The sequence below is a fragment of the Cavia porcellus genome, unplaced genomic scaffold, assembly GCF_034190915.1.
Source record: "Cavia porcellus strain 051 isolate PalLab524CR breed Dunkin Hartley unplaced genomic scaffold, mCavPor4.1 scaffold_28, whole genome shotgun sequence".
NCBI lineage: Eukaryota > Metazoa > Chordata > Mammalia > Rodentia > Caviidae > Cavia > Cavia porcellus.
In genome coordinates, this window is record NW_026947511.1 from 41,471,898 (window position 1) to 41,497,647 (window position 25,750).

General features: G+C 50.7%; 2 protein-coding genes across 7 annotated transcripts; one reads left to right on the top strand and one right to left on the bottom strand.

The window, feature by feature from the left end:
- Nucleotides 1-807: 807 nt before the first annotated feature.
- Nucleotides 808-3,464, bottom strand: Ncr2 (natural cytotoxicity triggering receptor 2). 2 transcript variants are annotated; one of them, XM_013156555.2, is made up of 5 exons: nucleotides 3,321-3,464; nucleotides 2,891-3,229; nucleotides 2,547-2,670; nucleotides 2,349-2,456; nucleotides 808-1,614 (listed from the first exon to the last, which is right to left on the bottom strand). In XM_013156555.2, the coding sequence occupies exons 1-5, from the start codon at nucleotides 3,373-3,375 to the stop codon at nucleotides 1,398-1,400; spliced, it is 843 nt and encodes a 280-aa protein (XP_013012009.1). In that variant the 5' UTR covers nucleotides 3,376-3,464; the 3' UTR covers nucleotides 808-1,397. The 2 variants fall into 2 exon arrangements, with proteins under 2 accessions (XP_013012009.1, XP_063094981.1); XM_063238911.1 differs by lacking the exon at nucleotides 2,547-2,670 and having other exon boundaries at nucleotides 1,474-1,614.
- Nucleotides 3,465-11,035: 7,571 nt separating this feature from the next.
- Trem1 (triggering receptor expressed on myeloid cells 1) lies at nucleotides 11,036-23,611 on the top strand. 5 transcript variants are annotated; one of them, XM_013157056.3, is made up of 5 exons: nucleotides 11,036-11,130; nucleotides 11,391-11,631; nucleotides 17,808-18,152; nucleotides 19,884-20,106; nucleotides 22,703-23,611. In XM_013157056.3, the coding sequence occupies exons 2-5, from the start codon at nucleotides 11,565-11,567 to the stop codon at nucleotides 22,806-22,808; spliced, it is 741 nt and encodes a 246-aa protein (XP_013012510.1). In that variant the 5' UTR covers nucleotides 11,036-11,130; nucleotides 11,391-11,564; the 3' UTR covers nucleotides 22,809-23,611. The 5 variants fall into 5 exon arrangements, with proteins under 5 accessions (XP_013012510.1, XP_013012511.1, XP_063094982.1 ...); XM_063238913.1 differs by lacking the exon at nucleotides 11,036-11,130 and adding an exon at nucleotides 17,223-17,379 and having other exon boundaries at nucleotides 11,292-11,631; XM_013157057.3 differs by lacking the exon at nucleotides 11,391-11,631 and having other exon boundaries at nucleotides 11,045-11,130.
- The last annotated feature ends 2,139 nt before the right edge of the window (nucleotides 23,612-25,750 follow it).

A 25,750-nucleotide genomic window follows, 5' to 3' on the forward strand; every position in this document is an offset into this window, starting at 1 on the left:
GGGGGCAGTCAGCACCACAGGGGGACACCGTGTCAGAGTGACAGAGTGCTTGACGGGGCAGAGAGGAGGCCTCAGTGTGGACTACGGCTTTATCTACAGGCAGTCACTGGTATGGACTGAGGTCCAGTGCTCTGCCTGCCCCAGCAAACCAACATGGGGTCACTCACGCTAAAATTCTGCACCACCATACCCAAGCTAAGTTGTATTTTTTTTTTTTTCTTTTTTTTTTAGTAGCACTGGGGATTGAGCCCAGGGCCTTTTCATACAACTGCATTCTCAGCCCTTTAAATCTTATTTTTAATTTTTAAATTTTGAGCAGGGTTTCCCCGGGTTGTTAAATTGTACCTGGGCTGGGTTTGAGCTTGTCGTCTCCTGCCTCAGCCTCCCAGGGTGTTGGCATTACAGATGTGCACCAAGCACCATGCCCAGCTTCAAACTGGATCCTTTATGTGACCTTCTGAGAAACTGGGAGAGATAAGCGCAGAACCCATTAACAGGCTGGTCCTAGCCAGCATGATGAGGCAGTCCCCTCGCTGTGCTGTGTGTCCCTTGGTTCTGCCCACCCTGGTCCGTTTCTGTCTTTCATCCGGGGTGCAGAGCTGAGCATTCTGAACCAAACCTCTCCTAGTTTCGAGGGCCCCGACTCCTGACTCGACTTTGCTCTTATAAACTCTGCTCCATGTGCCCAAGCTGTGTCTTTTACAAGGTGCTACACATGAAAGGGTGGTGGTGGTGGTGTCACCACATCAGGGGTCTTGTCCACGTTCTTGACATCCTGAACAAAGAATCGAGCAGGACACTGGGAAGGAACAGCAGAATCAAAGATTTATTTGAAAGCGAAAGCCCATTGCCCTGGGCAGAAGAGGCCGGCAGCAGAGCTCTGGGCAGCAAGCTAGGTGCCGAGGGTCTGAAGCCTCCGGGTTTGGGGTGGGACTGTGGTCTGAGGGCTTGGCTTGGCCCCCTCTGTTGGGCAGTGGGAGTCTCGACCTCTTATGAGCCTTGGAGGAACTGTCAGGGGGTCTGTAGCCCGCAGAGGGCGGGGTCTAATCTGCATAGTCAATGAGATGGTAATTAAGGCTAGGATCCCCAGCAGCTGCAGAGGACGGCCTGGGTCACGAGGGATCTTGTACATCAGCTGAGACAGCTGGTCGCTGTCTCCCACCATGTTTAGACTCAGGCATCCTGGTCCTGGGCCAGTGCTGGGCTCAGAGGGTGCTGCTGGCCCAGAGAGTGGGCTCCCCTCAGCCACGTCTTGTCTCAGAGGTGGCGGGGGAAGAATGGTCTCCAGGGTCTTAACGGGTGCTACTGAAATGTCACACTGGGCTTTGCCCCTATGAGATGATGGCAGCCCGGGGGGCAGGCTGGCATGGCCCAGTGGAGGGTCTCAAGGAAGACCCTCAGGGTTGGCCGGAGGGGCTGCCGCAGAGCTCTGGCCTTGTCTTTGCAGGACTGCAGGGTTCAGAGGTCAGAGAGCAGCTCCTAGGGGTACAGATTTGGGGGACCCTGGGTGTCTGCTTCAGGTTCTGTGGGCTCAGGGCAGCCCTGAGCTCCCAGGGCTGGGGCTGGTTCCCCAGGAGGTCCCCTCTACGCTGCACACATCTGCTCCTCAAGGTCCTGCAATGCCAGGAGTGAAGAAAAAGGCAAAATCAGTCTTCATTTTGAGACAAGGTCATGCTAAATTGCCTGGCAGGCCCCAAACTCCCAGGCTCAAGTGGTCTTCCTGCTTCAGCCTCCCGAGTGCTGCTACTCTAGGCATGAGTCACCGTACCTGGCCAGATGAAGTGACTTGGATCCTACTCTTCTTCCCACAGCCCCATGTCGCCACTAAGCCCGCTCCTGGCCTGGCCTGACCTTGTTTCCAGACTTCAATGGTACTTTCTATCAATCCTGCCTCAGTTTCCCCACATGTCTTCTTCTTCCCAGGGTGGGCAACAGTTTTTGTCCTGTGTCTGCCCTCCCTAGGATGGCTGGAGGCCTGCAGTGGCAGCTTTGGGAGGTCCTTAGATTGAGTCAGTGGGCAGTAGGGGACTTCCAGGTTGTGCAGGTCCTGAAGCAGGGCGGTGGGGGAGGGAGGAAGATAGCCACACAGAGAAGGAGGAAGCTGGGAGAGAGGGGAGACGGGCGGCAGAGACGGGAGGAGAGCAGGCAGGGAGAGCGACGGGAGGACCGGGGCCGAGGCCTGGGTGCCCAAGGGAGCCCCTGGGAGCTTGCACCTGGAGGGCCCTGCTGTCCCTTACTGTTTCCCCTGCCCCGTCCACTGCTGGGCCCCCTCCATGAGTCTGTCTTGGAGCAGGAGCTGTCCCGGCTCCCTGCTCCCTGGGGCCTCAAGCCCAGCCCACACCTCTCACCATAGCAGGGCCAGCAGCACCAGGCTCTTGGTGAGAAGGAGTCCACAGAGCCCGCGGCCCAGGGCGCAGGAGTCTGCAAGGTCAGGGCAAAGGGTGACATTTTGGGGCCTGGAGTGTGGAGAGATAAGAAGCGGGTGGTTGGTCAGGTCTGCTGCCCTGTGCTGGGCAGGTGGGGACGGCATCCCATGGTGGACTCACCAAGCCAGTGGGGTGAAGGCAGATGGAGCCCTGAGGGCCTCCGTGGTTCCTGCTGTTGGGAGTGTAGAGCTCTGGGTGTTTGAGGAGGTGGGGCTGCGGGCAGCCCCGGGGGCCTGGGTGGGGGCTGGAGAGGAAGGACCTCAGTGAGCGGAGTGGCTGGGGCCGGGACGGGAGTCTCCCAGGTGGGGACGAGATGGACCCCATGAAGGACCCTGAGAGCCAGGAGGGCGCTGCGATGGGAGTCAGGAGGCGGGAGGGCGGGAGGGGGCTTCCGGGCTGGAAAGCAGGAGGGGAGAGGCACCGGAAGACAGTGCAGGGCGCCCTCGAGGCCCTGGAGGGCTCACCTGGTGACACGGCCACGTAGAATTTGATGGAGTTGAGCACAGTGTTGCTGGAAACTTCGAGCAGGGAGCACCAGTAGTATCCGGAGTCCTCCTCCGTGAGCCTGGCCAGGGAGACCACGAAGTGCCCGGCTTTGGGACGGTCCCAGAAGGACACCCGGGGGACCTGGCCCTTGGCACTGGCGCCCGGCACTAACTTGCCGCATGTGAATCCTGCCACCTCCCGACACAAGGCCTTCTCCTTGTAGGACTCGCGGGAGGCTGCTGGGTAGTTACATATCACTGTCAGCGTGTCTCCTGCCACTCTTTGAAATATGGCCTCGTCTGAGCGCACCCAGGAGCCTGGGGAACAAGGCAGAGAGGCACAGTCACACCTGCCCTGCCCCCTGTCCCCTGTCAGTCACCTGTCCTGGCTCCCCTTGCCCCGCCTCACCTGGAAACAGCAGCAGGAGCAGCAGCGGTGGTGGGAGGTGGACACTCCAGGCCATGTGGCCTCTGTGGAGGCCCCTCCTGTCACCTGAGTCCCTTTTGATCACCCTGGGGGAGGAGCTGAGAAGGTGGGGAGGAAGCTGCGGTCAGGCACGGCCTGTCCATGCTCCTCTGTCCCTTTCTATGGAGGCCGGGGGTGCATGCACAAGGGGGCAGCACACCAGGGACACCTGGCTGTCCAGATACTTTGTGCCCTGGCTACCTGGTGACCAGAGCCGTAGCTTCCACCCTGGAGGCCCTGAGGGTGTTGCAGGTAGGTAGAGAGAGGAAGACGTGGAGCCCAGTTCCAGCCAGGAAGCACAGGGAGGGGAGGGTCCCTGCCCAGGTCGCTTCTGTGCGTGAAATCAGGGCTGTTAGATTAGCGTCCAAAAGACGCGATTTACAGGGAGGCAGAGCTGCTGGGCGTCAGGGCTCCAGTGCCGTCAGGGGAGCCTGGCTGATGAGTGGCTGTCGCAGGTGGCAGTGCTGGCTTGTGGGCATGCGACTCTGGGTCCACTGTGCTGCCCCGGGGTGCAGTGCCCTTGTCTTCCAGTAGGAGTAGCTGTGCCTGCGGAGGACGGGGACCACAGGAAGGGGACAATGCTGGGGTCTCAGATGCCGCTGCTGAGGGACTCAGTGGAAGAGCTGGGAGAGAGCAGAGCACGAGCCGGCAGGCACTGAGCGGTGTGGTGGGGAGAGCGCGTCCGTGTCACTCTCGTGGAAATGCCATGCGTGTGAGTTAGGATCGCTTAGCTTTTAAATTTTTTCCCTTATTTTTTGGGGTTCTGGGGATTGAATCCAGGGTCTGTGCAACAAACTACATCCTCAGCCCCTCCTTTTTTTTTTTTTTTTTTTAATTTTTTTATTCTGAGGCGAGTTCTCACTAAGTTGTAGGCTGAGCTCAAACTCCTGATTCTCTGGCCGCAGCCTCTCAGACTGACTGCTGGGGTTGTAAGTCCGCCCCGCCACACCCGGCTCACTTGAGTTTCAGTGGACAGAATGCTGAGACCCACATTGGGCTGCCCCCAACTTGTCAGTGGCCTGGCGAGTGGGTGTTGTTGTGAGAAGAGGTTTGCAGACCTCTGCCCGGAGCTGTCCGGCATCGTCAGGCTGGGTTTGAACCACAGAAGATGGGACAGGAAAGCGGGGTGTGGCAGGGTCGCACCCACATGCAGAGAGGAGCCCGTGCTTTCCTCGCCTGCAGCTGAACTTGGCTCCCCAAACTTCGGGCCTCACCATTTGTGTGGGCACCCTGCCAACACTGACATAGTTAAAAACAGAAAAAAAGAGCACTGCAAAAGAGCGGAGAGGGGAAATTATATATATAGATATATAATATCTATATATATTATAGATAGATAGACATGCTTTAGACTTGAGGAGAAGAAGAGGACTCCTGAGTTCCAGCACAGTTAATGACAAAAGGACCCACATCAGTACACATCAACATGGGATTTCAGAACATTAGCCCAGGGGACTCAGTTCCCCTGACTGTAACACACTGGATCATCCATCCCATTGTGACCGGGAAGTAACTCTGACCCGAGATGCATCCTCCCGGGTCCCTGGCCCTGGATCCACCGCAGAGACTCCAGCAGCCCAGGAGAATGCTGAAGGCCAGGCAGGGTCTGGGGCCGGGTGGCTCCTCCCTATGCCCTTTACAAGATCCAGCTTAATACCCAGCACCATGTAGGGGTGGAGTCCCCCCAGCACCTGCCTTTTGGGACAGCTGACCTGCTCTTGGTTCGCAGAGGCCCTTGGAATTGGAAGTGGCAGCGAACCCTTGTGCGGGGGCTGTGGCCACCTGTGGACTCTGCCCAGGATGGCAGGGAGCCAGTTAAGGACAGACACACAGGTATTGGTGGGGACAGCTTGGCCTGAGGGATGGCAAGGGAGAAGCTCCCCTGGGAGTGTTGTCTTCCCTCCTGGCCGCTCCTCTAGTCCCCGGGGTGGGAGTTCCCTGAGGAATGGCGAGCTCCGTGTCCACCCCTGGTAGCTGGTGCCCTCCCCTAGGACTTCTGGCTGTGCTCTGCCCAGAGGCTGAGGATATTTCTAAAGGAACCCAAGTCCCTGCCTCCTGGCCCAGCCCTTCCTGTAAAACTCTTTGTGACCTGTTTGCCAGCTCCAACTCCCTCCACCGCAGCAGGGCCAGCTCTACCCGCAGCCTGAGCTCCCCTCCCCCAGCTCCAGGGTAGATGTGGAGGAGCCCAAGGGAGCCCCTGTCCCCAGGGGCTGGTGCTGCCTGTAGGTGTTAGCGTCCCACCCTGACCGCTCTTCCTCTGTGGGATGCTGGCCTTGGGAGGGGCCATGGGCTCCTTGGGCCTCCAAAGCACCCTTGGTCAGCACACCACTGACCCTAGATCTCACTGCCTGTGGCCAGCTGTACATCCTCTGTTGGGTCAGGGTGGTCCCTACTTCTCTGGGGAAGCATCCCTAGCCTTTGCCCATTAGGTTCCAGGAGCACTCCCTGTCAATTTTTTTTTTTTTTTAATTTTGTCTTTTTGAGACAGGGTCTCACTATGCAGTTCAGGCTGGGCTTGAGCTCAGTTGTAGCCCAGGCTGGTCTCAAATTCCCAATCATCCTCCTGCCTCAGCCTCCTGAGTGCTGGGATTACAGGCATGTGCCACCACACCTGGCTCTGCCCTGTCAATGTTATGACAAAACATTTCTCTAGACATTGACAGATTTCTTCTGGCTGGGAGCAAATCACCTCTAGTTGACTATAGATTTGGAATAATTGGAAAGAATCTCTGCAGCTTTTTTTGTCTTTTTCCTTTTTATCGGTACCGGGGATCGAACTCACGACTGCCTGCTTACAAGGCAGGCACTTATGCTGCTGAGCTAAATCCCCAGCCCAACCTCTGCAGTTTTTGAAGGACCTTTAAACTCTCAGAATCTGTAGTGCTTTTCTCACAAATTGGTCATTTCCTCCTGGAGTTAAAACATTTTTAAAAAAAAAATTATTCCTACCTGGGACAGGGAAAGAATACATGTCTGACTGCCGGTATTTTTTTTTTTTTTGGTACCAGAAATCGAACTCAGGACTTCACACTTGCCAGGCAGGCACTGTGCCATGAGCTACACCCCTGGCCTTGAGTGTCCGTATTCTTGAGTCACAGTTGCTGCTGTGGTAATAATTATTGCAATGGAATAAGAACTTTAGAATACTTTCCCATTGTATCATAGCAATGTATGCACATATACACACACACACCCAAAAAGAAAGAAAAAGAATATTTTCCAAAATGTAGAGAGAAAAGGAATTGAACTATAAAATGATCTACAACACAGTAAGGAACAGGCGGAAAATGGGTTGGTGCTGCCACTGAAAGACAGGCCAGGAGAATACAAGAAGAACCAAGGACTTAAGATGTAATAGAAGAAAACTTTACTTGAGGCGAAGGAAGATGTGTACTGATTTAAAGGGCTTACTGCAAAATTAGCAAGATCAAAATCAGTGTAAAAAGACAAAATCAATGGAAACAGACCTATATTCTATCAGCTAAGAAAGGTTAGTTTGACATGGGGTCATCAAGAGCCTCTAGGTTTGAGTGGCTTCATATTCAACAACAGTTCATTACTCTTCTGTGTGATGTTTGCTGGTCCAGGCAAACCTCCAGGGAGCTGCCATGCAGATTCCTTGCAGACATCCCAAGCCAACAGGGACTTCGGCAGGACAAAAGAGCCAGTGCTGGGAGTTCAAGCCACTGAGCACTCCCTCTGAGAGCAACACATGCACTTACATTTCTTTGGACAAAATGAGGAATGATTTCTAATAATTTCTAATAATAATTTCAAACCAGAGGGGATGTGCCCTGCCTACTTTCTAGAAACATGCCTAATTTCTAGAAAACAGCGGGATGTAATAGTCCAAGGGGTGAGAAATAAGGGTAAGTGAATCCTGTTGAATAGAAATAGTGTCAATCATGTACCTCAAGGTACATTGGGGAAACCACAATTCTGTGAGCATCTATGCTGGAGAGAAGAAAGGACTTAGAGAATCTCACGCCTTTTTTTTTGTTTTGGTACCAGGGATTGAACTCACAAACTCATGCTTACCAGGAAGCTGCTTACACCACTGAGCTAAATTCCTCAGATTGAATTTTACAGGATCTTGTTGACTTCAGAGTTCTCTGGCACCATATTAAATGCAAGAAAACAACACATTATCTTCTTCTGAGAGTGGAAAATGTTATGACCCCGTAGTTTTCTGCTTCACTAAATTTTCTTAATTTGTAAAGCAACAGAGGGGATTTTCATATGAAAGAAACTGAGGTATCTTTCTTGAAAAATATAAATTGAACACTTACTTTAGGTCACGGAGGTAAAAAATGAAAACAAACCCACAAATGAGGAAACTGTGGTTTAAAAACAGAGTTAATCAGAAATCAGACTAGCCAGGTGCATGGTGGCTGACATCTGTAACCCTAGCACTCGGGAGGATGAGGCAGGAGGATCACTGTGAGTTTAAGGTCAGCTTGGGCTACTATGTAGTGAATTTAAGGCCAGCCTGATTACATAGTGAGACTGTCTAAAAAAAAAAGTCAGACCAAAGATAAACTCAACTAACCACTGTTACTCTGCTATAAAGATAAACAAAACGTATTTGTGATCTTCTCTTGCCAGGAATAGAAATATACCTAAGTCTTGCGTTTGATCTTATTTCCTAAGGGTATTTATCATTTTTGAATTTGTACCTGGACCCAGTATTACCTGCAAACCACAGTAGCTCTATGGCGTCTTCCAGGTCCTTCTCTGTGGCCTTTCCTCATTGTTCTAAGGGACTGTTGTAAATTTTCAGTCCTGCAGGACTAGAAGAGACCATCATGAGGGTACCCACGCGTTGCTCCAAGCCAAGAAGAAAGGTCCTCAGCTACTGGCACAAGATATTTGGAAATGTGGTTTTATTTATTTATCTTTGCACATTAATACCTCCTCTTTAAATTAGTATATGTTTATGAGACATAACATCATATGTTTGTTCTTTGTCTTTGTTTTTTGAACTGGGGCCTTGCTGTGTAGTTCAGGCTGGCCTTCAACTTACTTCTGGCCTAGGTTGGCCTTGAACTCATGGCAATCCTCTTGCCTCAGCCTCCCAGGGCTGGGATTACAGAGATGTGCCACCGTGCCTGGTTTATAGTTTGGGTCTTGTAATCTGCATGAAATGGAAAATTTTGTGGCCTATTGTAATTTTTTACCCACTATTTCTATAAGTGAATTAATACAGTAGGTTGCCCATAACGATCTAGTAATAGTTGAGATTGTTAATAAAATTTGGGGATTTTGGATTAACACACTGGGACAATGAATATTTTTGGAAATGAGTTTATTAAAAAGGATAATAGCCAGTGATTAATATTGTAAGTGGGCGTCAGTCACTGTGGGGTGGAGGACTGAGCCTCCTTACCCACCCCCTCTGGGAAAGGCTTTGTCTGCCCCAGTGCTTGCTCTCATTTGATCCCGATTTAATCAGTGTCACCCTAGTGACCACCCTGTCCCTCACTGGCTGACCATAGTCTTGTCCCACTGTGTGACTGGATCAGTATCACCTGAGGGCCGTGCTTCTCATCTTACTGATTGGCTATTGTTCTGTCCCACCTTGAACCCGCCCCACCTTGCCTCTTGGCTTTGCTCAATAAACACCCTTGAGAAGTGGGGTCGTGGGCAGCCACTTTCGGGGGCCCCTTTTGTCCCTCTCAGTTAGAAGCTTTCTTTCTCTCCTGAAATTCTTTCTGTCTGACAGTTGAAAGTTGTTTTCTTTTAGGGATTGAGACACATCATGTCTTTTGACCTTGAGGGATCGTGTTGAGAAATCTGCTATGATTGTCATGGGTTCTAATTTATAAGTGATTTGTTGTTTTTCTGTGCTGGAGTTCAACTTTCAGGATTTTGCCTGCAGTGTGCTGTGGATTAGTTCTTTTCAAATCATGGCTATCTGGAGTTCTGCACATCTTGCTTGTCTGTATGTTAAATTCTTCTCCCATACTTGGGCAGGGAGGTTAGAGACAGGGTCTCACTATGTGTTTAAGGCTCATCTTGAACTCACAGAATATCCCAGGCTGCCCTTAACTTGCAGCGGTCCTCCTGCCTCAGTCTCCTGCACCACTACACCCAGTGTTTCCTCCCATACTTGGTAAGTTTTGTGCTACTGCCTCTGTAATCAGATTTTTATGCCATTTGTTCTGTCTTCTGATTTTTCACTAATTCCAGTTAATCTCGGACTAGTCTTCTATGTATTACCTAAAAGCTACCACTGTGCAACCTTTAGCACTAGAAAAGAGACCTGTAACAATAACATGGATAGAAAGACAAATCAAATACTGACACACAGTAGATAGCTACTAAATGCAATGATTATACCACCATCAACAACAGAAAGAATTCAACAATAGCATAGAGTCACCTAAATATCTGTAGATTGTTTGGAGATGGGGTCTCGCCGTGCAGTTCAGGCTGGATTTGAACTCGTGGCAAATCTATATCTTCTGCGTGCTGGGATTATAGGTGTGCAGTACCATTCCTAGCATTATTTAAAAATTAATAAAGCTTAGTAGTAATACTAATAAAAAAGGAGGAGACAGGGGAGGGGAAAATAAGAGGGGTAAAATTTGAAAAATAAAGAAGAGGTAGATGAAAAGGAGAGAAAAGAGATGAAGGATCCTATTAAAGTATAAAAGAAAAATCACATAAATAGATAAAATTATCAGAAAGGAATGATCCAGGAAAAGATGAGAAAACAAAGAAAAACAGAGAAGAAAAAAAGGAAGTAAAATATTCCCAATCCTCCAAAACCCAAAGCAAAAAATGAGAAATGAGTCAAAAGAAAAATTCCAGCGTGTTTTTTAATATGCAGCTTCTCTCCAGGTCTGCAGGGCTGTAGATATGAGGGGGATAGCTGCTCCTCCTTTCCATGTCTCCGTGTGCCCCGTGTCACTGTTTCCTCTGCCTGGCTTTACCTCCTGTGGGTTTGTGAGATGCCCCTGCTCTCCAGGGGCCCTTCTGTCCGTGCACCCCAGGCTGTGGCAACCAGCCAAGTGGTATCCGTGATGTCACTGGCAGCTGGGGAGAGTGAACAGATCCCAGAGTTCTGTGCTGGGGGTGGGCCGGGGGGTGGGAGAGGTCATGCAGCTGCTGGACTTCCTACCAGCAATTTTAGACCCAGCCGCCTCCCAAGACCACACATGACCAGCTTGGCTTCTCACAGAGGAAGTCGGACCTCATCCTGCTTGGGCTGAGCTTCAACTTTCTGGGCATCTTTGTCTAGCCTGTGTTTCTTGTGGCAGTCTCTCGGCCAGTCATTGTGGTCGGATGACCTCAGAAATCCTTAAGCGTAGCTTTGTAGCTCAGTCTTAAGCAATTAACATCTTCCCCAAATAACTCCTGATTATCCTTCTCAACATGGTAGGTACCACTGTGGATTTCTCCTTCAGCTCTTGCCTGCCAGGAGGAAGGATTTATGTTCAGGATAAAACCTCATGCTGCTTTGCAGTTTATTGGAACAGGGAGGTTTTCTTGGGGCTAGAGTTTGTTCCCTGGTCCATTATTTCCCCTTCAAGGACACTTTGTGTCAGCAGACACAGGTCCCTTTCTGGGAGTGGGGTTTAACAGTCCAGACTGCTTTGTTCTTTCCTCTGTGATGTGTTCAGTTCCTCTAGTTCCTGCCCTGGAGGCAGCTGACTGTGAATGCCTTGCAGATGAAGGGAGGAAGAGGGAGGAGAGCGGAAGGGAAGGAACATGAATGAAGATGTGTTACGTGGATGCACCAGCTTCCCAGGTAAATGTGATCACTGTGTACCGCAAATGTGTGAGAATAAAAATTTAAAATATTTTCTCTTTGTTTCATTTATGGGTGTTGGGTGTGTCTTCCAGCAACAGGAAAGTGACTAATGAAATTTCTGACATGGGGAACGGTGTGAGGGTTTTGGGAAGTAGTGGTCACAGTGGCCAGTGAGGGAGACTCAGAGAGCAGGCAGCGGACGGAGCCCGACCGTCCATGGTGCAGGAGGTGGGGGATGATCAAGTGTTTCTCGGCAGGACCGTGACATAGGAGGACAGGAAGGAAGCAGGCCTCACCTCTCTTCAGTTGGGTGTTTCCCAAGCTGTGCCCTGGTGTCACGTTTTCCGTCGGGATTTCTCAATCAAAAGAAGCTGTGGAACTTTGGGGGCAGCATCTTCTAGCAGCAGCAGAGGAGCCTGGAGGAGGGAAGGATGGAGGAGCCGAGAGTGCAGGGGTGGCTGCTGCAGGGGCTGCTGGTGCTGCTGCTCTGCGTCTCAGGTGAGGAGAGGCAGGTGAGGGGGCTGGAGGCCGAGCAGGGAATGCGACAGCCCAGGGCAGCGGCCTCTGTCCTCACTGCTCTAGGACGGACTGCAGGGAGACCAGATCGTAAGGCAGACATAGGCAAGGACAAGGGAGGGAACAGATACACTCTTGGTTTTGGTTTTTGGCAATGCTGGGGGTTGAACCCAGGCCCTTGGCCCTGAGCTCTGTCCCCAGCCCTTTCTATATAGTTTATTTGAGACAGGGTCTTTCTTGCTAAGGGACTAAGTGGCCCAGCTGGGCTTGCTCTTGAGACCTCCTGCCCAGCCTCCCTGAGTGGTGGGCTCGCAGGTGTGCACCACCAGGGCCAGCGTTGCAGTGGACACAGCAATGTGGAGTCCACCGAGCGACCTTCCAGCACCCACTGATCTCCTGAGAGACACAGAGACAAAGAAGGCAAAGCTCCCTCCAGGGAGTCCTGTGGCCAGGGCAGAGGCAGCCTTAGCAGAGGAGAAGGTAAACAGCAAGGCAGGGCCAGGCTGCGACCGGAAGAGGAAAGCACAGTGCAGGCCAGCGCGCCGAGGTGCCGGAAGCAGTGGGGTAAAGGGGCCAGGGTGCCGGAGGGAGACAGAGCGGGGTTCAGGGCCCATCTCTTCCTTTTTCGAAGCGTGAGACCCTTAGAAAGTCCCCTAACCTCTCGGAGCCTCAGTTTCCTCCTTTGTGAGCTTCTCTTTTTTTGGTTTTTATGGTGTCTGAGATGCACAAGAGTGTGGTGTTTTCAGAGCATGCTTCCTTGGCTCTTATTTGTAGCTCATAATGGCATCCATTGTGGGGGGTTGGTGCATGCGCCTCCCACACCTCCTTTTCCTCCCTTCCTCTCCCTCCATCCTTCCTCGCTCCATCTCTGCTCCCCTTCCCCTTTGAAAAGCATCTATTTCCCTGCTTTCTAGTATCTAGTATCTTTTATTTTGCTGTCTATGTACACTTTGAGTTTCTCATATAACAGAAATTACACGGTATTTAAGTTTGTGGGTCTAATTTATTTCACTTAGTGGGGCTCTCTCAGGGTGCATCCGTTTTCCTAGAAGTGACTCAAGGTTTTCTTTCTCTATGACAGTCGTGCCCCACGTGTGCTAATACTGGTTTCTTTAACCTTTCACCTGTTGGTGGGCGAAGGCTGCTTCCCAGGTTTAGGTGTGGTTAATGGTGCTGCTGTAAACGCGGCATGCGTGGACCCCTGTAATACGATGTCTCCGCCTCCTTCAGAAAGGTACCCAAAAGTGGAATAGTTGGATCAAATGAAGTTTCTAGTTTCATCTTTTTGAGGACTCTGAACCCTGATTTCCACAGTCATTATGCAGCTTAGCTTACATTCCCACCGACAGTGCAGAGGGGCCCTTTCCCCCTGCAGCCTTAACAGTGCTGGTTATTATTTGATTTCTTGGTATTGGTCATTCTTTCTGGGGTAAGATGGTATTTCTGTGTTGTTTTAATTTGCATTGCTCTAATGGCCAGCGATGTTGAGCGTTTCTTCATGTATTTATTGACCATTTGAACTTTTTCTGTGAAATGTCTATTCATGTCACTTGCCAATTTCCTTTGGGTCTTTTATTTGGAAGGGAGGCTAAGTTTTGACTTCTTTATGTATTCTAGATATGATTCTCTGTCTGATGCATAGCTACCAATTTTTTCCCTAATCTCTAGGCTGTCTTTTCAGTGTGTTAGTAATTTGTTTTGTTATGCAGAAGCTTTGTAATTTGATAAGATCCCATTTACTGATTCTCGGAACTGTTTCCTGTGCAACTGGAGTTCTGTTCAGAATGTCCTTACTTATGCCTATGATTTTTATTTTATTTTATTTGTTAGGGTGCCAGGAATCAAATTCAGGACCTTATGCTTGCCAGGCAGGTCCTGTACAACTAGCTAAATCTCTGGCCCGCCTATGACTTTTAGAATTTTACCTATTTTGTCTTCCAGCACGTCTTGGTTCTAATATATAATTACTTGATCTATTTTGATTTTAGGTTGGTACATAGTGGGAGATACGGGTCTAGATTCAATCTTCTGCACGTGGACAGAAACTTTCCCAATACCATTTATTAAGAGGGCGTGTTTTTGTTTGTTTTTCAAAGATCAAACACTTGAACACGCTTCAGGGTGTTTCTGGATCCTTTATTCTGTTTCATTGATCTTCATTTCTGTTTTGTGTCAGTACCATGCTGTTCTTATCACTGTAGCTTTGTAAATAACTTCAAGTCCAAATGCCTCTCACTCTGCTCTCTTTTTTCCTCCCCCAGGATTCCTTTTGCTATGACAGGTCTCACCTGGTTCCAGATGAATTTGAGAATTTGTTTGCTCCAGTTCTGTGAATAGTGGAAATTCTGTTGGAATTTTGATTGGGACTGTATTAAACGTGATATCAAAAGAGTACTGTTGGAATTCTGATTGGGGTTGCGTTAAATGTGATATCAATTTTAGAATTACGGTAATGTAGGCCACACAGTACTAGTTCTGGCTCTTGAGGAACAGGGAATTTCCATTTTGTGATGTCCTCTGCAATTTCCTTTTTCAAAATGTTGTAATTTTCGTTGCAGAGCTTCTCACTTCCTTTGTTATGTTAATTCCTGTTTAATTTTTCTTGGAGGTATTGTGAATGGTATTTTTGTTCTCTGTGGGTTAATGATTAGCGTACTGGAATGCTACTGAATTTTGTGTGTTGATTTTATATCCTGCTTTATTACTGAATTTGGTTATTCTGGAAAGTTTGGGGGGGGGGTTGGGTCTTCTATGTAGAGGATCTTGTCATTTGCAAATAATAATAATTTGACTTCTTCCTTTCCTAGATAGATCCCTTTCTAAAATTTTTCTTGCCTAATTGTTCTTGCTACTATTTTGAGTACTGTGTTGAACAGTAGTGGTGATAGGGGGCATCCTTGTCTTGTTTCTGATTTTAGAGGGAAAGTTGTTTTATTTTTTCTTTTGCATTTAACATGGTGTTGTCAGTAGGTTTGTTATAAATGGCTTTTATTAGAGTGAGATCAGTCCTCTTGTATCTGTTTTCTTCATTGAGTTTGTCATGAAAGAATGTTGAATTTTGTCAAAGGCTTTTTCTGCACCTATTGTTGGCATGAAACCTACTTGGTCATGATGTGTGACTTTATTGTTGATTTGTTGCATTCTGTTTGCCAGTATCTTGTTAAGGAATTTTGCATCTGTATTCATTAAAGGAATTGGTCTGCAGGTCTCTTTTTTTTTTTGTTGGATCTTTGTCTGGTTTTGGAAGCAGGATGATGGCAGCATCCAGGGTGACTTTGGGAGAACCCCTTCCCTTTCGGCTTCCCTGAGGAGTGTGAGGAGTGTTGGTGTCAGGACTTCCCTGAGGTTCTTCTGGAATTCAGCAGGGAACTCATCCAGACCCGGGCTTTTCTTACTTGGCAGGCTTTTTATTACTGCTTGAATTTCACTGCCTGTTATTGGGTTATCCTGGGCTTTTAAATCTTCATGGTTCAGTTCTGGCAACTTGTATATATCTAAGAATCTACCCACTTCTTCTGAATTCTCCAATTTACTGTGTTAATCTCTTTTTCTTTTTCTTTCTTTCTTTCTTTTTTTTTTTTTTTTTGGTACCAGGGATTAAACTCACAACCTTGCACTGGCCAGGTAGGAGCTTACGCTGCTGAGCTAAATCCGTGGTGCATTGATATTAAGTACTTGTGAAAAACCTTTTTGATTTTGGTAGTGTCTGTTGTGATTGTGCTTTTTTCATTTATGAATGCATTGATTTGGGTTCTGTTCTCTTTCTTTCTTTTGCATTTTGTTGTTGTTGTTGTTGTTGTTGGGGGCAGGGAACTGAACTCACGCACTTATGCTGCTGAGCTGTATCCCCAGCCCACTTTCTCCCTTTTGATTAGATTGCTAAGAGGTTGACAATTTTGTTTATTCTTTCAAAGAACCAACTTTTCAGTTCATTAATTCTTTGTATTTTTGTCTCAAATTTCCTTACTTTGTGGTCTGATGTTTGGTAATTTCCTGCCTTGTACTAGCTTTGAGTTTGGATTGTTCTTATTTTTCTAGGACCTTGAGGTCCGTTATTAGTAATTTATTTGGGATCCTTCTGCATTTTCAATGTGGGTAATCATGGCTGTAAACCTCACTGTTAGGACTATTTTCATTGTGTCCCATAAGTTCTGGGATGTTGTTCTGGCATTATCATTTGGCTCTAGAAACTGCCTTATTGCTTCCTTGATTAATTCTGTAACCCACTTTTTACTTAACAGTGTATGTTTAGTTTCCATGCATTTGCATAACTTCTGTGCTTTCTTTTGTCTTTAATTTCTCCCTCCAGTACCTTGTGATCTAATAAAATGCATGGGGTGATTTATGGTTTACTATGTGGCTTATTTTGGAGAAAGTTTCATGCACTGCTGAAAAGAATATACATTCTGTTTTGGGGTAAAATGCTACAGATATCTATTAAGAACATATTTCAGATTTTTTTTTCCAACTCTGATATTTCTTTGTTGATTTTTTGGGTCTGGTTTACCTATCTGTATTAGTGGGGTACCAAGGTCCCCCACTATAATTGTGCTTATGGTTGTCTGGTAATTTATGACCATTAGTACTTGTTTTGATAAAGTTGTGTGCACCATTGCTTGGTGCATATATGTTAATAATTGTTTTGTCTTCCTGTTGTGTTGTTTCCTTCCATTATGGAGTGCTTTCCTTTTCTTTTTTGATTGGTTTTGGTTTAAGTCCAGTTTGTCTGAATATAAGATAACTATACTTGCAATTTTTAAAAATTTGCTCTGTACAGAATACTGTTTTCAATTCTTTAATTTTTAACCTATCAGTTTGTGTGTGGGTATGAAATGTGTTTCTTGTAAGCAGCATACTCTTGGGTTTTATGTCGTAATTTTTCCAGTCTGTGTCTTTTGATTGGAGAATTGGGATTGAGTTATCACTGATCAATAGCGGCTTATTCCTGCCACTGCCTCACTTTCTTGTTGTTGATTCTCTCTCTCCCTTCTGTTTAACTTCTTACCTTACCTGGTACATTCATTCCATTAGGCACTTTTAATCCTTGTCACCCTCACCGTCTCTTCCTAGAGAGAATGGCTTGAGCCATTCTTGGGGGACAGATTAGTGTCATCATTTGTAAATAGCACCTATTTACAGCTGTTCATTTTGTGGCTGGCACATACATCAGAAAGTTGTCTTGAGAATTAAATACTGTCTGATGACTTGGCTGGATACTTGACTCAGTGTTTAGGGCATATGATGGGCTTAATAAAAGTCATGGCGGACAGTGATGATGAGGATAATGGTGGTGGAGGTGTGTCAGCAGTGGTGTGACCCCTGCTATGAAGGCCAAGAGGAGAAAGAGAGTCCTGCCCGCTGGGGAGGCTGGGGTGGGGTTCCCCTGGGGTGACTGGAGGGGATACAGGGGGAGAGGAGTGGGAAGAGGACACTGGGGACATTGAGATGCTTATAGAAGGGATTGTGTCCAGGCAGCAAGGGGGCACATCAGGACAGCCCTGGGCAGAATAGAAAGCAGGGGATAAAGCTGTGGTTTTGTTGTTTGTTTGTCTTGTTTTGTTTTGCGGTGGCAGGATTGAATCTAGAGCCTTCACACTGACCTGCGTCCCCAGGCCTTTTATTTTATCTTCTACTTCGAGACAGGGTTGCTAAGTTATCTAGATGAAGCTCATCTTGGCAGCCCCTCCTCCTCCTCCTCCTCCTCTTCTTCCCGGAGTGAGGAGATGACAGGTGTGTGCCACCAGGCAGGCCCCTTCAGCTTCTTGCTATTATTGAAAACTTACAATTGGTGGGGTAAGATGGAAGGGAGAGAGATCAGAACTAGTCAAGATACTATCATGTATGCACCAGTTCTCCAACATGAGAGTTAATTATTTTACCAATTACAAAAGAACCCAAATGGAGACCGAATAGCTCCTGTAGATACCCGGATTCAACATGATCGATGTTATGCCTCACACACACCACACAGGGGCGTCTGTTCCCGGCCCTACACCGAACTGCTGAACAACATCGAGGGGACTGACCGGAGCTCAGTGGCTCCCGGGTGCTTGGCCGCGCTGTTTGGACCCTGCAGCTTTGGCCTCGTGCCTTGCAGGGGCCGAGCCCGAGGTTACAGACTCAGCGCCGTGGCTCAGGGCCTGCTTGCTCTTCCCTAGGGCTCCATGCGGAAGACCTGGGTGAGGAGTGCAGGTGCCTAGTGGAAGGGCGAAACTTCACAGAGTTCTACCACTATAACCAGAGGTACAAGTACCACTCCAAGGCCTGGCAGCGAGTGGAGAGCCAGGGCCCCCCAACGACTCTGGTGGAGACAGAGACACAAAACGATGACATGAATCGGGCCCAGGTGGGGAGGTTCCTCCTGGAGGACAGCCCCAGCACTGGCTTCATTACCATCACCATGATGCAGCTCCAGAGGCAGGATGTGGGGCTGTACCAGTGTGTCATCCTCCACGATCCCCCCGTTCGCCTGTCGTATCGGATTCGGCTGGTGCTGTGCTCAGGTGAGCAGTGGGGACCCAAGTGGGGAGGGGTCTCCTGAGCACGGCGGGTGGGGTGAGGCCCTATCTGCCAGTTGGGGCAGCTGTAGAGAGAGATCAGAGAGCAGGGGGGAAGTTCTAGACCAGAAGTTGGGGCGTTGGGTCTCCCAGTCTCTCACTGGCAGGCCTCAGGAATACACAGTCACCGAGAATGCCAGAGGGCCAGGTTCAGCAAACAGGAGGAGGCCCCCAGTGAGAGGAGGGAGGAGAAGGAAGAATCGGGGTAGGAGAGAGGAGCAGGGAAGTCATTGTGGCCAGACCAGTGGGGACACCATGACGGGCATCTCTGATTCACGCCCCACGCCCACACTTGAGCACCGAGAAAACTGTGAGTGGGGGCATCGGGAGCAGTTAGAGTCTGGCAGTGGTGGGGAGGATTAGGAACCTGAGTCTGAGCACTGAGAAATCTGCCACCAGGGCTGGCCTGAGCAGACACTGCCTGGGCTAGTGCCGCTGAGTGGGAGCCCGAAAGAGAGTGCTCAGGAAAAACCTGCAGCCTTGGGGCTGCCCAGCAAGCAGGGTCTGTGTTCAGCAGGAGAAGCAGAGGCCGGATGGATCACCCAGCCCACAGCAGGATGCACTCAGGTTGTCCAGGCCTGAGGTTCACCGCCGGCCCCTCAGGCTCTCCAGAGCCCAGAGTCTGGGGGAGAATGCAGCTCAGATCTTGCATCCTCCCTGCCGGGCCTCCCATCAACCAGGTTCCCTGGACCAAACCTCACGGTGACTCCTAATGCCTGTGGTTACCCTCGTCCATCTACCAAGAGGGGACTGGGGTCTCTGTGGCCCAGGGGTTCTCAAGGTCAGCTCTGATGGTGTTTGGGGTGTGATGATGGCCTGCAGTGCGGCCCATCTCTGCACTGCAGGCTGCTTAGCAGTGTCCCTGACTTCTGCCCATAGCGGCAGACTTGGGATAGTTTATGTCCTTGCGAAGTCTCCTGGGGCCCCCTGTCCCCCTCCCAAGGAAGCAGCTGGTGGCCTCCTCCGTGCTTCTGAAAGAGTGCGCCTCGGACTTTCCTGTGGGCACAGTCACGCAGCGGGGGAGCTTGCTTCGAATGCAGATGTGACTCCCATTTACAGGGACGAGTTCCAGGCTCCTTTGTGCCCCCCTCACAGATCACATTTCCACCGGATGGGAACTCTGGGCTCCTCATCTGCCTCCCCTATGAATCTCCGAATCTGGGAGGAAGATTCCATGCCTTGCAGGGCTCTGGGGAGCAGCTAATCCTGGATGAATTAAGAAAGGCAGAGAAAAGGGAGCTAGGTCCACATTCCCAGCACCGGGAGAGGGCCAGGCCCACGGCAAGGTGCCTTGCAGCGAGTTCATAAAGACTCCTGGCAGGCAGAGTGCTCGGTTTACGGGGATTAATAAGGGAAGTATTCCTGGAGAAGGTGGGGTTCACAGAGGGTGAAAATCCGCAGGCCCCCTTCACACAAGTAGCCTGAAAATTCTTCTCTTCTTTCCTTTCTTCCTTTCCTCCCTCTGTTCTTTCTTTCCTTCTTCTTGTCTATCACTCAGGCTAACTTATATGGTTTCTTTGGTTTTAGTAAAAGAAAACTTTGCTTCTTGCGTGGCCGTGTTCATTTCCCTCCTCAGCTCCATCTGTTTTCCATCCATCCGTCCATCTATCCATCCACCCATTCATCTGCCATCCATCCTTCCGCCCGCCCACCCGTTCCTCCAATGTCTTCTTGCAGAATCTTCAGGTCCCCAGGCCTCCGACCCGACATGCCAGGGTTTGGCCACAGACCCTGCTCTTCCCGCCGCCACGCGTCCGACCTCCAGGTCGGCTGGTCTTCACATCTTTCGCACCACAAAGAGGCTGAGCACAACCAGCGCTGTGACTCAGCCTCTCTCTAAGCCAACCACTGCTTCTCTTGACCCAGGAGTCAACTTCACGAACGTGACGGGTGTCATCAGGTATGGTTTCCAGGCCCGGGTCCCCTGGGTTGGATGTGGAGCCCTTTGTTCCTCGTTGTGCGTGCTGAGGGGGTGTGGGGAATCAGGGACGAGGTGCATGGGCAGAAGCAGACCAGAGTCACCCGAGTTTGGTGGAAATTCCCGGGGGGAGAGGGGGTGACAGCGTGAGAGGCAGACGCCGTCCTATCCAGATCCATGCCTGGGTTCCTCGCACACCACAGTACCCTCCAGAGGCAAATGGCATCTTGCTAAGCAACCTGCAGGGTCCCATGGGTAACAGAAGTCACTCTGAGTCAAGCTCCCTGGTCCTAATGGAGCCTGTGTGACCTTGCATAGGTGGGGACCTCTCTGCTTCACTTTGCTGTCCACACAGCAGAGGTCCTAGACCCGCAGGGCTGTCTGGCCTGTGGCAGCGGCTGTAGGCTAGGATCGTCTGGAGGGCTCATTTTTCTCTGTCTATCTCTGTCTGTCTCTATCTCTCAGTGGATTTCAGTACTGATATTCTACTTCAAGCCCATAGGTGGCGCCAGTCTCAGTGTCTGTAAATAAGATTTCCAGGTCCATGACTGGCAGATGTGTTAGCACTCTGTCACTGGAACAGACTCTGAGGCCTTCCCCTGTGGGAGGGAATATTAACTCTCTCCCTCCCCGTCACCTGTTGACCTCATGTGTGTGGTGGCAGCCGGTGGCAGCACACTTCTCTTGCGGGAAGGGTATGGGGAAGAAGGAGCAGGAAGGGGGCGGATCCTGCACTGTCTGTCCAGGGCATGTCCCCTGTGACTTTGGGGAGACCAATGTCACCCTTCTCGGGGTCACTTCCGGAGAGGGAAGCAGTCCGGTTAAAATGCTTCAGGAAGTCATCATCAGCAGAGCCACCAGGAGAGGGAAGAGGAAGGGATGGGAACCAAGTGAGGCCTCATGAGCTAGCCAGGCTCAGGGAGTGACTTGGCTCCACCCTGCCAAGGAGGTCCAGATCACACTGGAGGTGTCCCTGTCAAAGGGCAGAGGACCTGGAATATTTATTTATTTAATTTACTTATTTTGCAGAACTGGGAACGAATTCAAGGCCTTCACACTGAGCTATAGCCTCAGCTTTAAAAAAAAAAAAAAACTATTTGAGACAGTCTCAGGCAAGTACCCAGGCTAGACTTGAACATGTAATCCTCACGCCAGAGGCTGGGGTTACAGGTGTGGACCACTGAGCTTAGAGCATTTGTATTTCTGCACTCACAGTCGTGGGGTCCGGGCAGCCCAAAGGATGCCAGCGGCAGGCAGGTTCCAGGCATCTAGGGCAGCAGGGGAGCCCGTGTGCAGCCCCTAAAGATGCCCTGCGATGGGTGTGTGCAGAGGGCTCCCGGGGAGAAGGCAGAGCTGGGCTGGGGATGGAGTCAGTGAGCCCCAAAGCAGGGACCTGCAGGCAGCTGAGCTCCAGCCAGCGCAGAGCCAGGCACGGTAGTGGGTGCGGTTTGAACCACGGAGGACAGGACAGACTCTGGCTTCTCTGTCTTGGGGACCCGGTAGCCAGCACCGCTTCGGGGGAGCTTGACCAGGACCAGGAGGCCTGGGCATGGCATCCCCTGAGACACAGGGCAGGGCAGGGCAGGGGGCCGGGGTGGACATCAGCACAGAGGAGCTCTTTGACTTTTGCTCTTGTGCCTTGTGCCTCCCTCTTTAGCAACCTGTGCGTTTGGTTATAAATTTTGCACAGGCAAATGTGCTGATTTCAAAATTATTGCTTTGCTTAATTGTGCTTGATTCTATTCTGGAAACTTTGTAGTTTTTTTTTTCCCATTCATTGAAATCCTTTGGGGATTCAGAGTTATAGAAAGATTTTGTGTTTCTTCGTACACCTTTGCAGACACCGCGAGACTATTCACTAACACAGTTCTGCTGATTTGCAGGACTGCAGTTTCCCTCGGGTGTTAATTTCTCTTGTAGCGATTGGGAGTACTGGGGATTGAACCCAGGGCCCTCATGCTGAGTTACATCCCCAGCCTTTTAAAAGGTTTTAAATTTTGGAACAGCGTCCTGCGAGGTCACAGGGATGGCCTTCTGTTTGTCTGTGGACATCCATCTCTCTTTGTGTCCGCGTCTTAGCACGTAGAGTCCTTGTGTTCTCTCCTCTCCTGCATCTGCTGATGGACAGGCCAGGCTGCTGGTCTCACTCCTTGTTTTTATGGTGTCAGCCGATATCCATGTGAGACTTGTAGAATCGTTTTGCTCAAACCTAAAATTTTATGGCGGGATTTCCTTTAGGGTTGAATTGTTGAATTATAGATGAAGAAACTGAGGCTGGAGGTTTGGGCTAACATAGGAAACAGATCTGGGATGGAGAATAAAGACAGTGTCCCAGCCCCCGGGGCCACTTTCTCTACTCATCACAGAGAAGCTGAAGCCACCAGGGCTATCCTTCCTCCCTGTGCCTCCCCTGGCCGTGAGCCCAGATTCCACTGAGCAGCTGTGTTACGGGAAACGAAACCAGCGGCCCTGCCCGGGCCCGGTGAGGTGGGGAAGGTGTGGGAGGCCTCTGCGGACCTGGAAGAAATCCCGTCAGTGTCCTCGCCAGGGACGATTCATTCAGTGTCTTTCTCCCCAGGGTCCCCTTCTTCAGCATCCACATTCTTGTGGTCTTTGGACTCTTGCACAAGAGCCTGGTCTTCATCGCCCTGTTTGTTGTCACCCAGCAGTCATTTGGGCGATGAACGCTTGACCCCGACCCCTCACCTCCAGCTGGAGCTATGTCCATCCGGCAGTGGTGCCAAAGAGAGTGTGGGAGGGAAAGCGGGGTGACTTCTGAGGCTCAGGATCCCCCTTTCCTGGCCCAGCCCGTCCCACTCCTTGTGACTGTGTGCTTGGGCTCCTCGGAGGAGAGGACACTGCCCCAGCATAAGCTGGCCCTCCATGCTGCCTTCTGGTTGGCGTGAAGAAGAGATAGAGCCCACCACGCCCTGCTGTGGCTGTCTGCGGGGTTGCGAGTCTCAGAAGGCACAGCCGAGACCTCTCTCGGTGGTCCTCCCCTGGACTGGACCATTTTGACGACCTGGATGGAAACACACTGGGGAAGCCTGCTGCCCTCTCAGCCACGGGATCAGTTGCCTCAGTTTCTCCTTTTGATGGCAGTCACCTCCTGACATATCCAGTCACCAGGTGAGCAGATGACAAGATGCCACCAGGCCAGGTCAGAACCGGGGTGAGAAACTGATAGATGAGACAGGACCCAGCACAGCTGGCTGGAGAGTGGCCAATGGCAAGATCCCCGGGCAGTGGCACGTGTTCTCAGCACCCTGTAGGTGCGACGACTCCTGGACTCCCACAGACGCCAGGAGCTGCCTGCTCTCATGACCCCCCAGACACCCTGCTCCTCAACTTCTGGACGCAGGGTGCAGTTTTAACTTTGTTTTTTAAAATCTTGTTCTCTGTTTGTTCAGCCCAAGTTCACTCCGCTGAGCTAGTTCTTCCTGTTACCCTTCGCCCTTCGTTTTTCAAATAAACTTGTGGCACTGTTTGTGGCTCGTCGCCTCCAGTTCTTTGTTTGAGGCAAGAAGGACCCCGGGTACTTGAATTGCCGATCTGTTTGTAACGGAGCTCCTGGACAGGGACACCCAGGAAGGCCGAGCACGGTGACCGGACACGGGGGGGTAGATGGTCTGAAGGGTGGGGTGGACAGCTTTGGACAAACTGTGCATTTCTTCTTTGGGTCCTGAAGATAACCAGGAAGGTGGAGGTGAGCGTGACCGGTGGAGGCTACAGGAGTGATCAGCCACCACTCACAGGCAGGAAGGGAAACTGCAGAGGGACTGGGTGGACAGCCTTAAAGCCAGGAGTGTGAAACCATAGAAAGCCAGGGCACTGCTTCTGCTTACAGCAGTGGTGGGGAACCTTCTAGAACTTTCAGTGACAAGAACAGCTGGCTGCGGCTCGCCTGCCGAAAGCTCCCCACCACCCCTCTAAAGCCATTTTCCCTTGAATCACAGCAGGGTGGACATGGAGGGGTGACCAGGTCTCTCTGCCTGGGTGTGGAGGCTGCCCCTACCTCACCCCACTTCCTCCTCCTCTGAGTCTGTCCCCAGCTCCCTACCAGCTCTCAAAGTGTCTTTGGGACCCTCCCACTGTCCCCCATCAAAAAGCCGTGCCATTCCTCTGCAACTTGCAGCTCCTACCAGCTTTCAAACAGGGTCTAGTTATTTCCTGCCCTTCTGGGCTCTAGGGCTGAGGTGACCTCGTGGGTGGGAAAGGATGGAGGGTCTGTCCCCTTCCAGCTGGGCAAGGGTCAAGTCCACTTTCATCCTGCAGTCACTAGGAGCAGTCACACCTTTTCTCTCGCTGTGCATCTCGCTTTGGGAAAGCACGTTCCATTCCGTGGGCTGGACTTTTCCCCTGCTCCTGTGAGTGCATCCTGGGTCCCGGGCACAGGCTGCTGGCACATGGCACTCTCCACTTGCCCAGTGAGCTGCGCTCGGACCCTGCATAGTGGGGCCTTGACCACACCCAGCTCCTTTCTAATCCCCGGTTAGGAGCCACTGGAAATCCGAGTGGAGTTGGTTTCATCTTGGAGCCTGGAAGGCTCCTTGGGGAACCATTTCATCCCAGAATGACTGGACCCCAAGGCCATTCATCCCAGACAGCGTCTGTTCTCCTGTCCAAAGGAACCCAGGTGCCCATGGGGGCAGCTGCTGAGGGTCCTCCTGGGAGCAGTCCCAGGGCTGCTTGGGTTTATGAAGCTCACACAAAGGCCAGCACAGCAAAGGTGGAATTAGATGCTAACAGGAGAAGCACAGTGGGCTGGGGCACTGTTTGTGGCACTGTGGCCCCTGAGCCACCTGAGTCCCATCCTCCTGTGTGAGGTGAGGGCTCAGCCCCAGGCCCTGCGGATCTACAGATGGTTACCCAGACACTGGCCCTCCGCACCTGCAGTCACCCTCCGCACCTTTCTCCCTCTTCTGTCCCAAGCCTGACCCATGTGGGCCATCAGTGGGCTCCTTTGGGCACCAGATTCTGACTGGGTGGCAGCGGAGAAGAGTGGGGACAGTGGTAGGGGTGGCTATAACCCTCTCTGAACACACAGCTGCCGTCCCAAGCTTCTAGCCGCTCTGTCCACCTGCCCCGCAGGACCAGCAGAGGCCATGACTGACGGTTGTCTCCAGTGCCAGGGTACCAAAGCATCCTTCTGTCTCCTGGGCTCCCCCATAATGTTGTGAAACAACCCTTGATTCCTTAGTTCCAGGGAGCCCCCTGGACCTCTGCTGATCCGACAGTGTTGTGTGATTCATTGTGCAAGCCTTGGAGTTGGAGTCCCAGCTCTGCACCTTGCAGTCTCTGTCTGATCTTGAGTGCTCAGTGAATCTTCTGGGGCTCAGGAGCTCCCCACTGCCTCAGTGGGTACGGTACCACCTCAGCAGTACCAGAAGTGGTCCTTGGTGCCAGCCCAGATTCTGCTCCAGATGGCAGAGGAATTGCAGGAGGACACTAGGAAGTCACAGACTCAATGAAAAAACACAAGTTCTGGGCTCAGAATGCAAGCAGAAGCCAAGGAGAGACCACGGGTGAGGTTAGAGCAGGGGCCATTGGCTTGGCTATGTGTTCATTGACGAGCCTGCCCTGAACACTCGAATCACCAATCACTCTCCATGAGCTCTTCCAGGGC

Bases quoted from the DNA above. Each gene is read 5' to 3' on its own strand.
- Ncr2 (XM_013156555.2), bottom strand. From the start codon at position 3,375: ATGGCCTGGAGTGTCCACCTCCCACCACCGCTGCTGCTCCTGCTGCTG. The intron at 3,230-3,320 runs GTGAGGCGGGGC...CTTGTTCCCCAG, and splicing joins GCTCCTGCTGCTGTTTCCAG to GCTCCTGGGTGCGCTCAGAC. The intron at 2,457-2,546 runs GTGAGTCCACCA...TCCACACTCCAG, and splicing joins GCCTTCACCCCACTGGCTTG to GCCCCAAAATGTCACCCTTT.
- Trem1 (XM_013157056.3), top strand. From the start codon at position 11,565: ATGGAGGAGCCGAGAGTGCAGGGGTGGCTGCTGCAGGGGCTGCTGGTG. The intron at 11,632-17,807 runs GTGAGGAGAGGC...GCTCTTCCCTAG, and splicing joins GCTGCTGCTCTGCGTCTCAG to GGCTCCATGCGGAAGACCTG. The intron at 18,153-19,883 runs GTGAGCAGTGGG...GTCTTCTTGCAG, and splicing joins TCGGCTGGTGCTGTGCTCAG to AATCTTCAGGTCCCCAGGCC.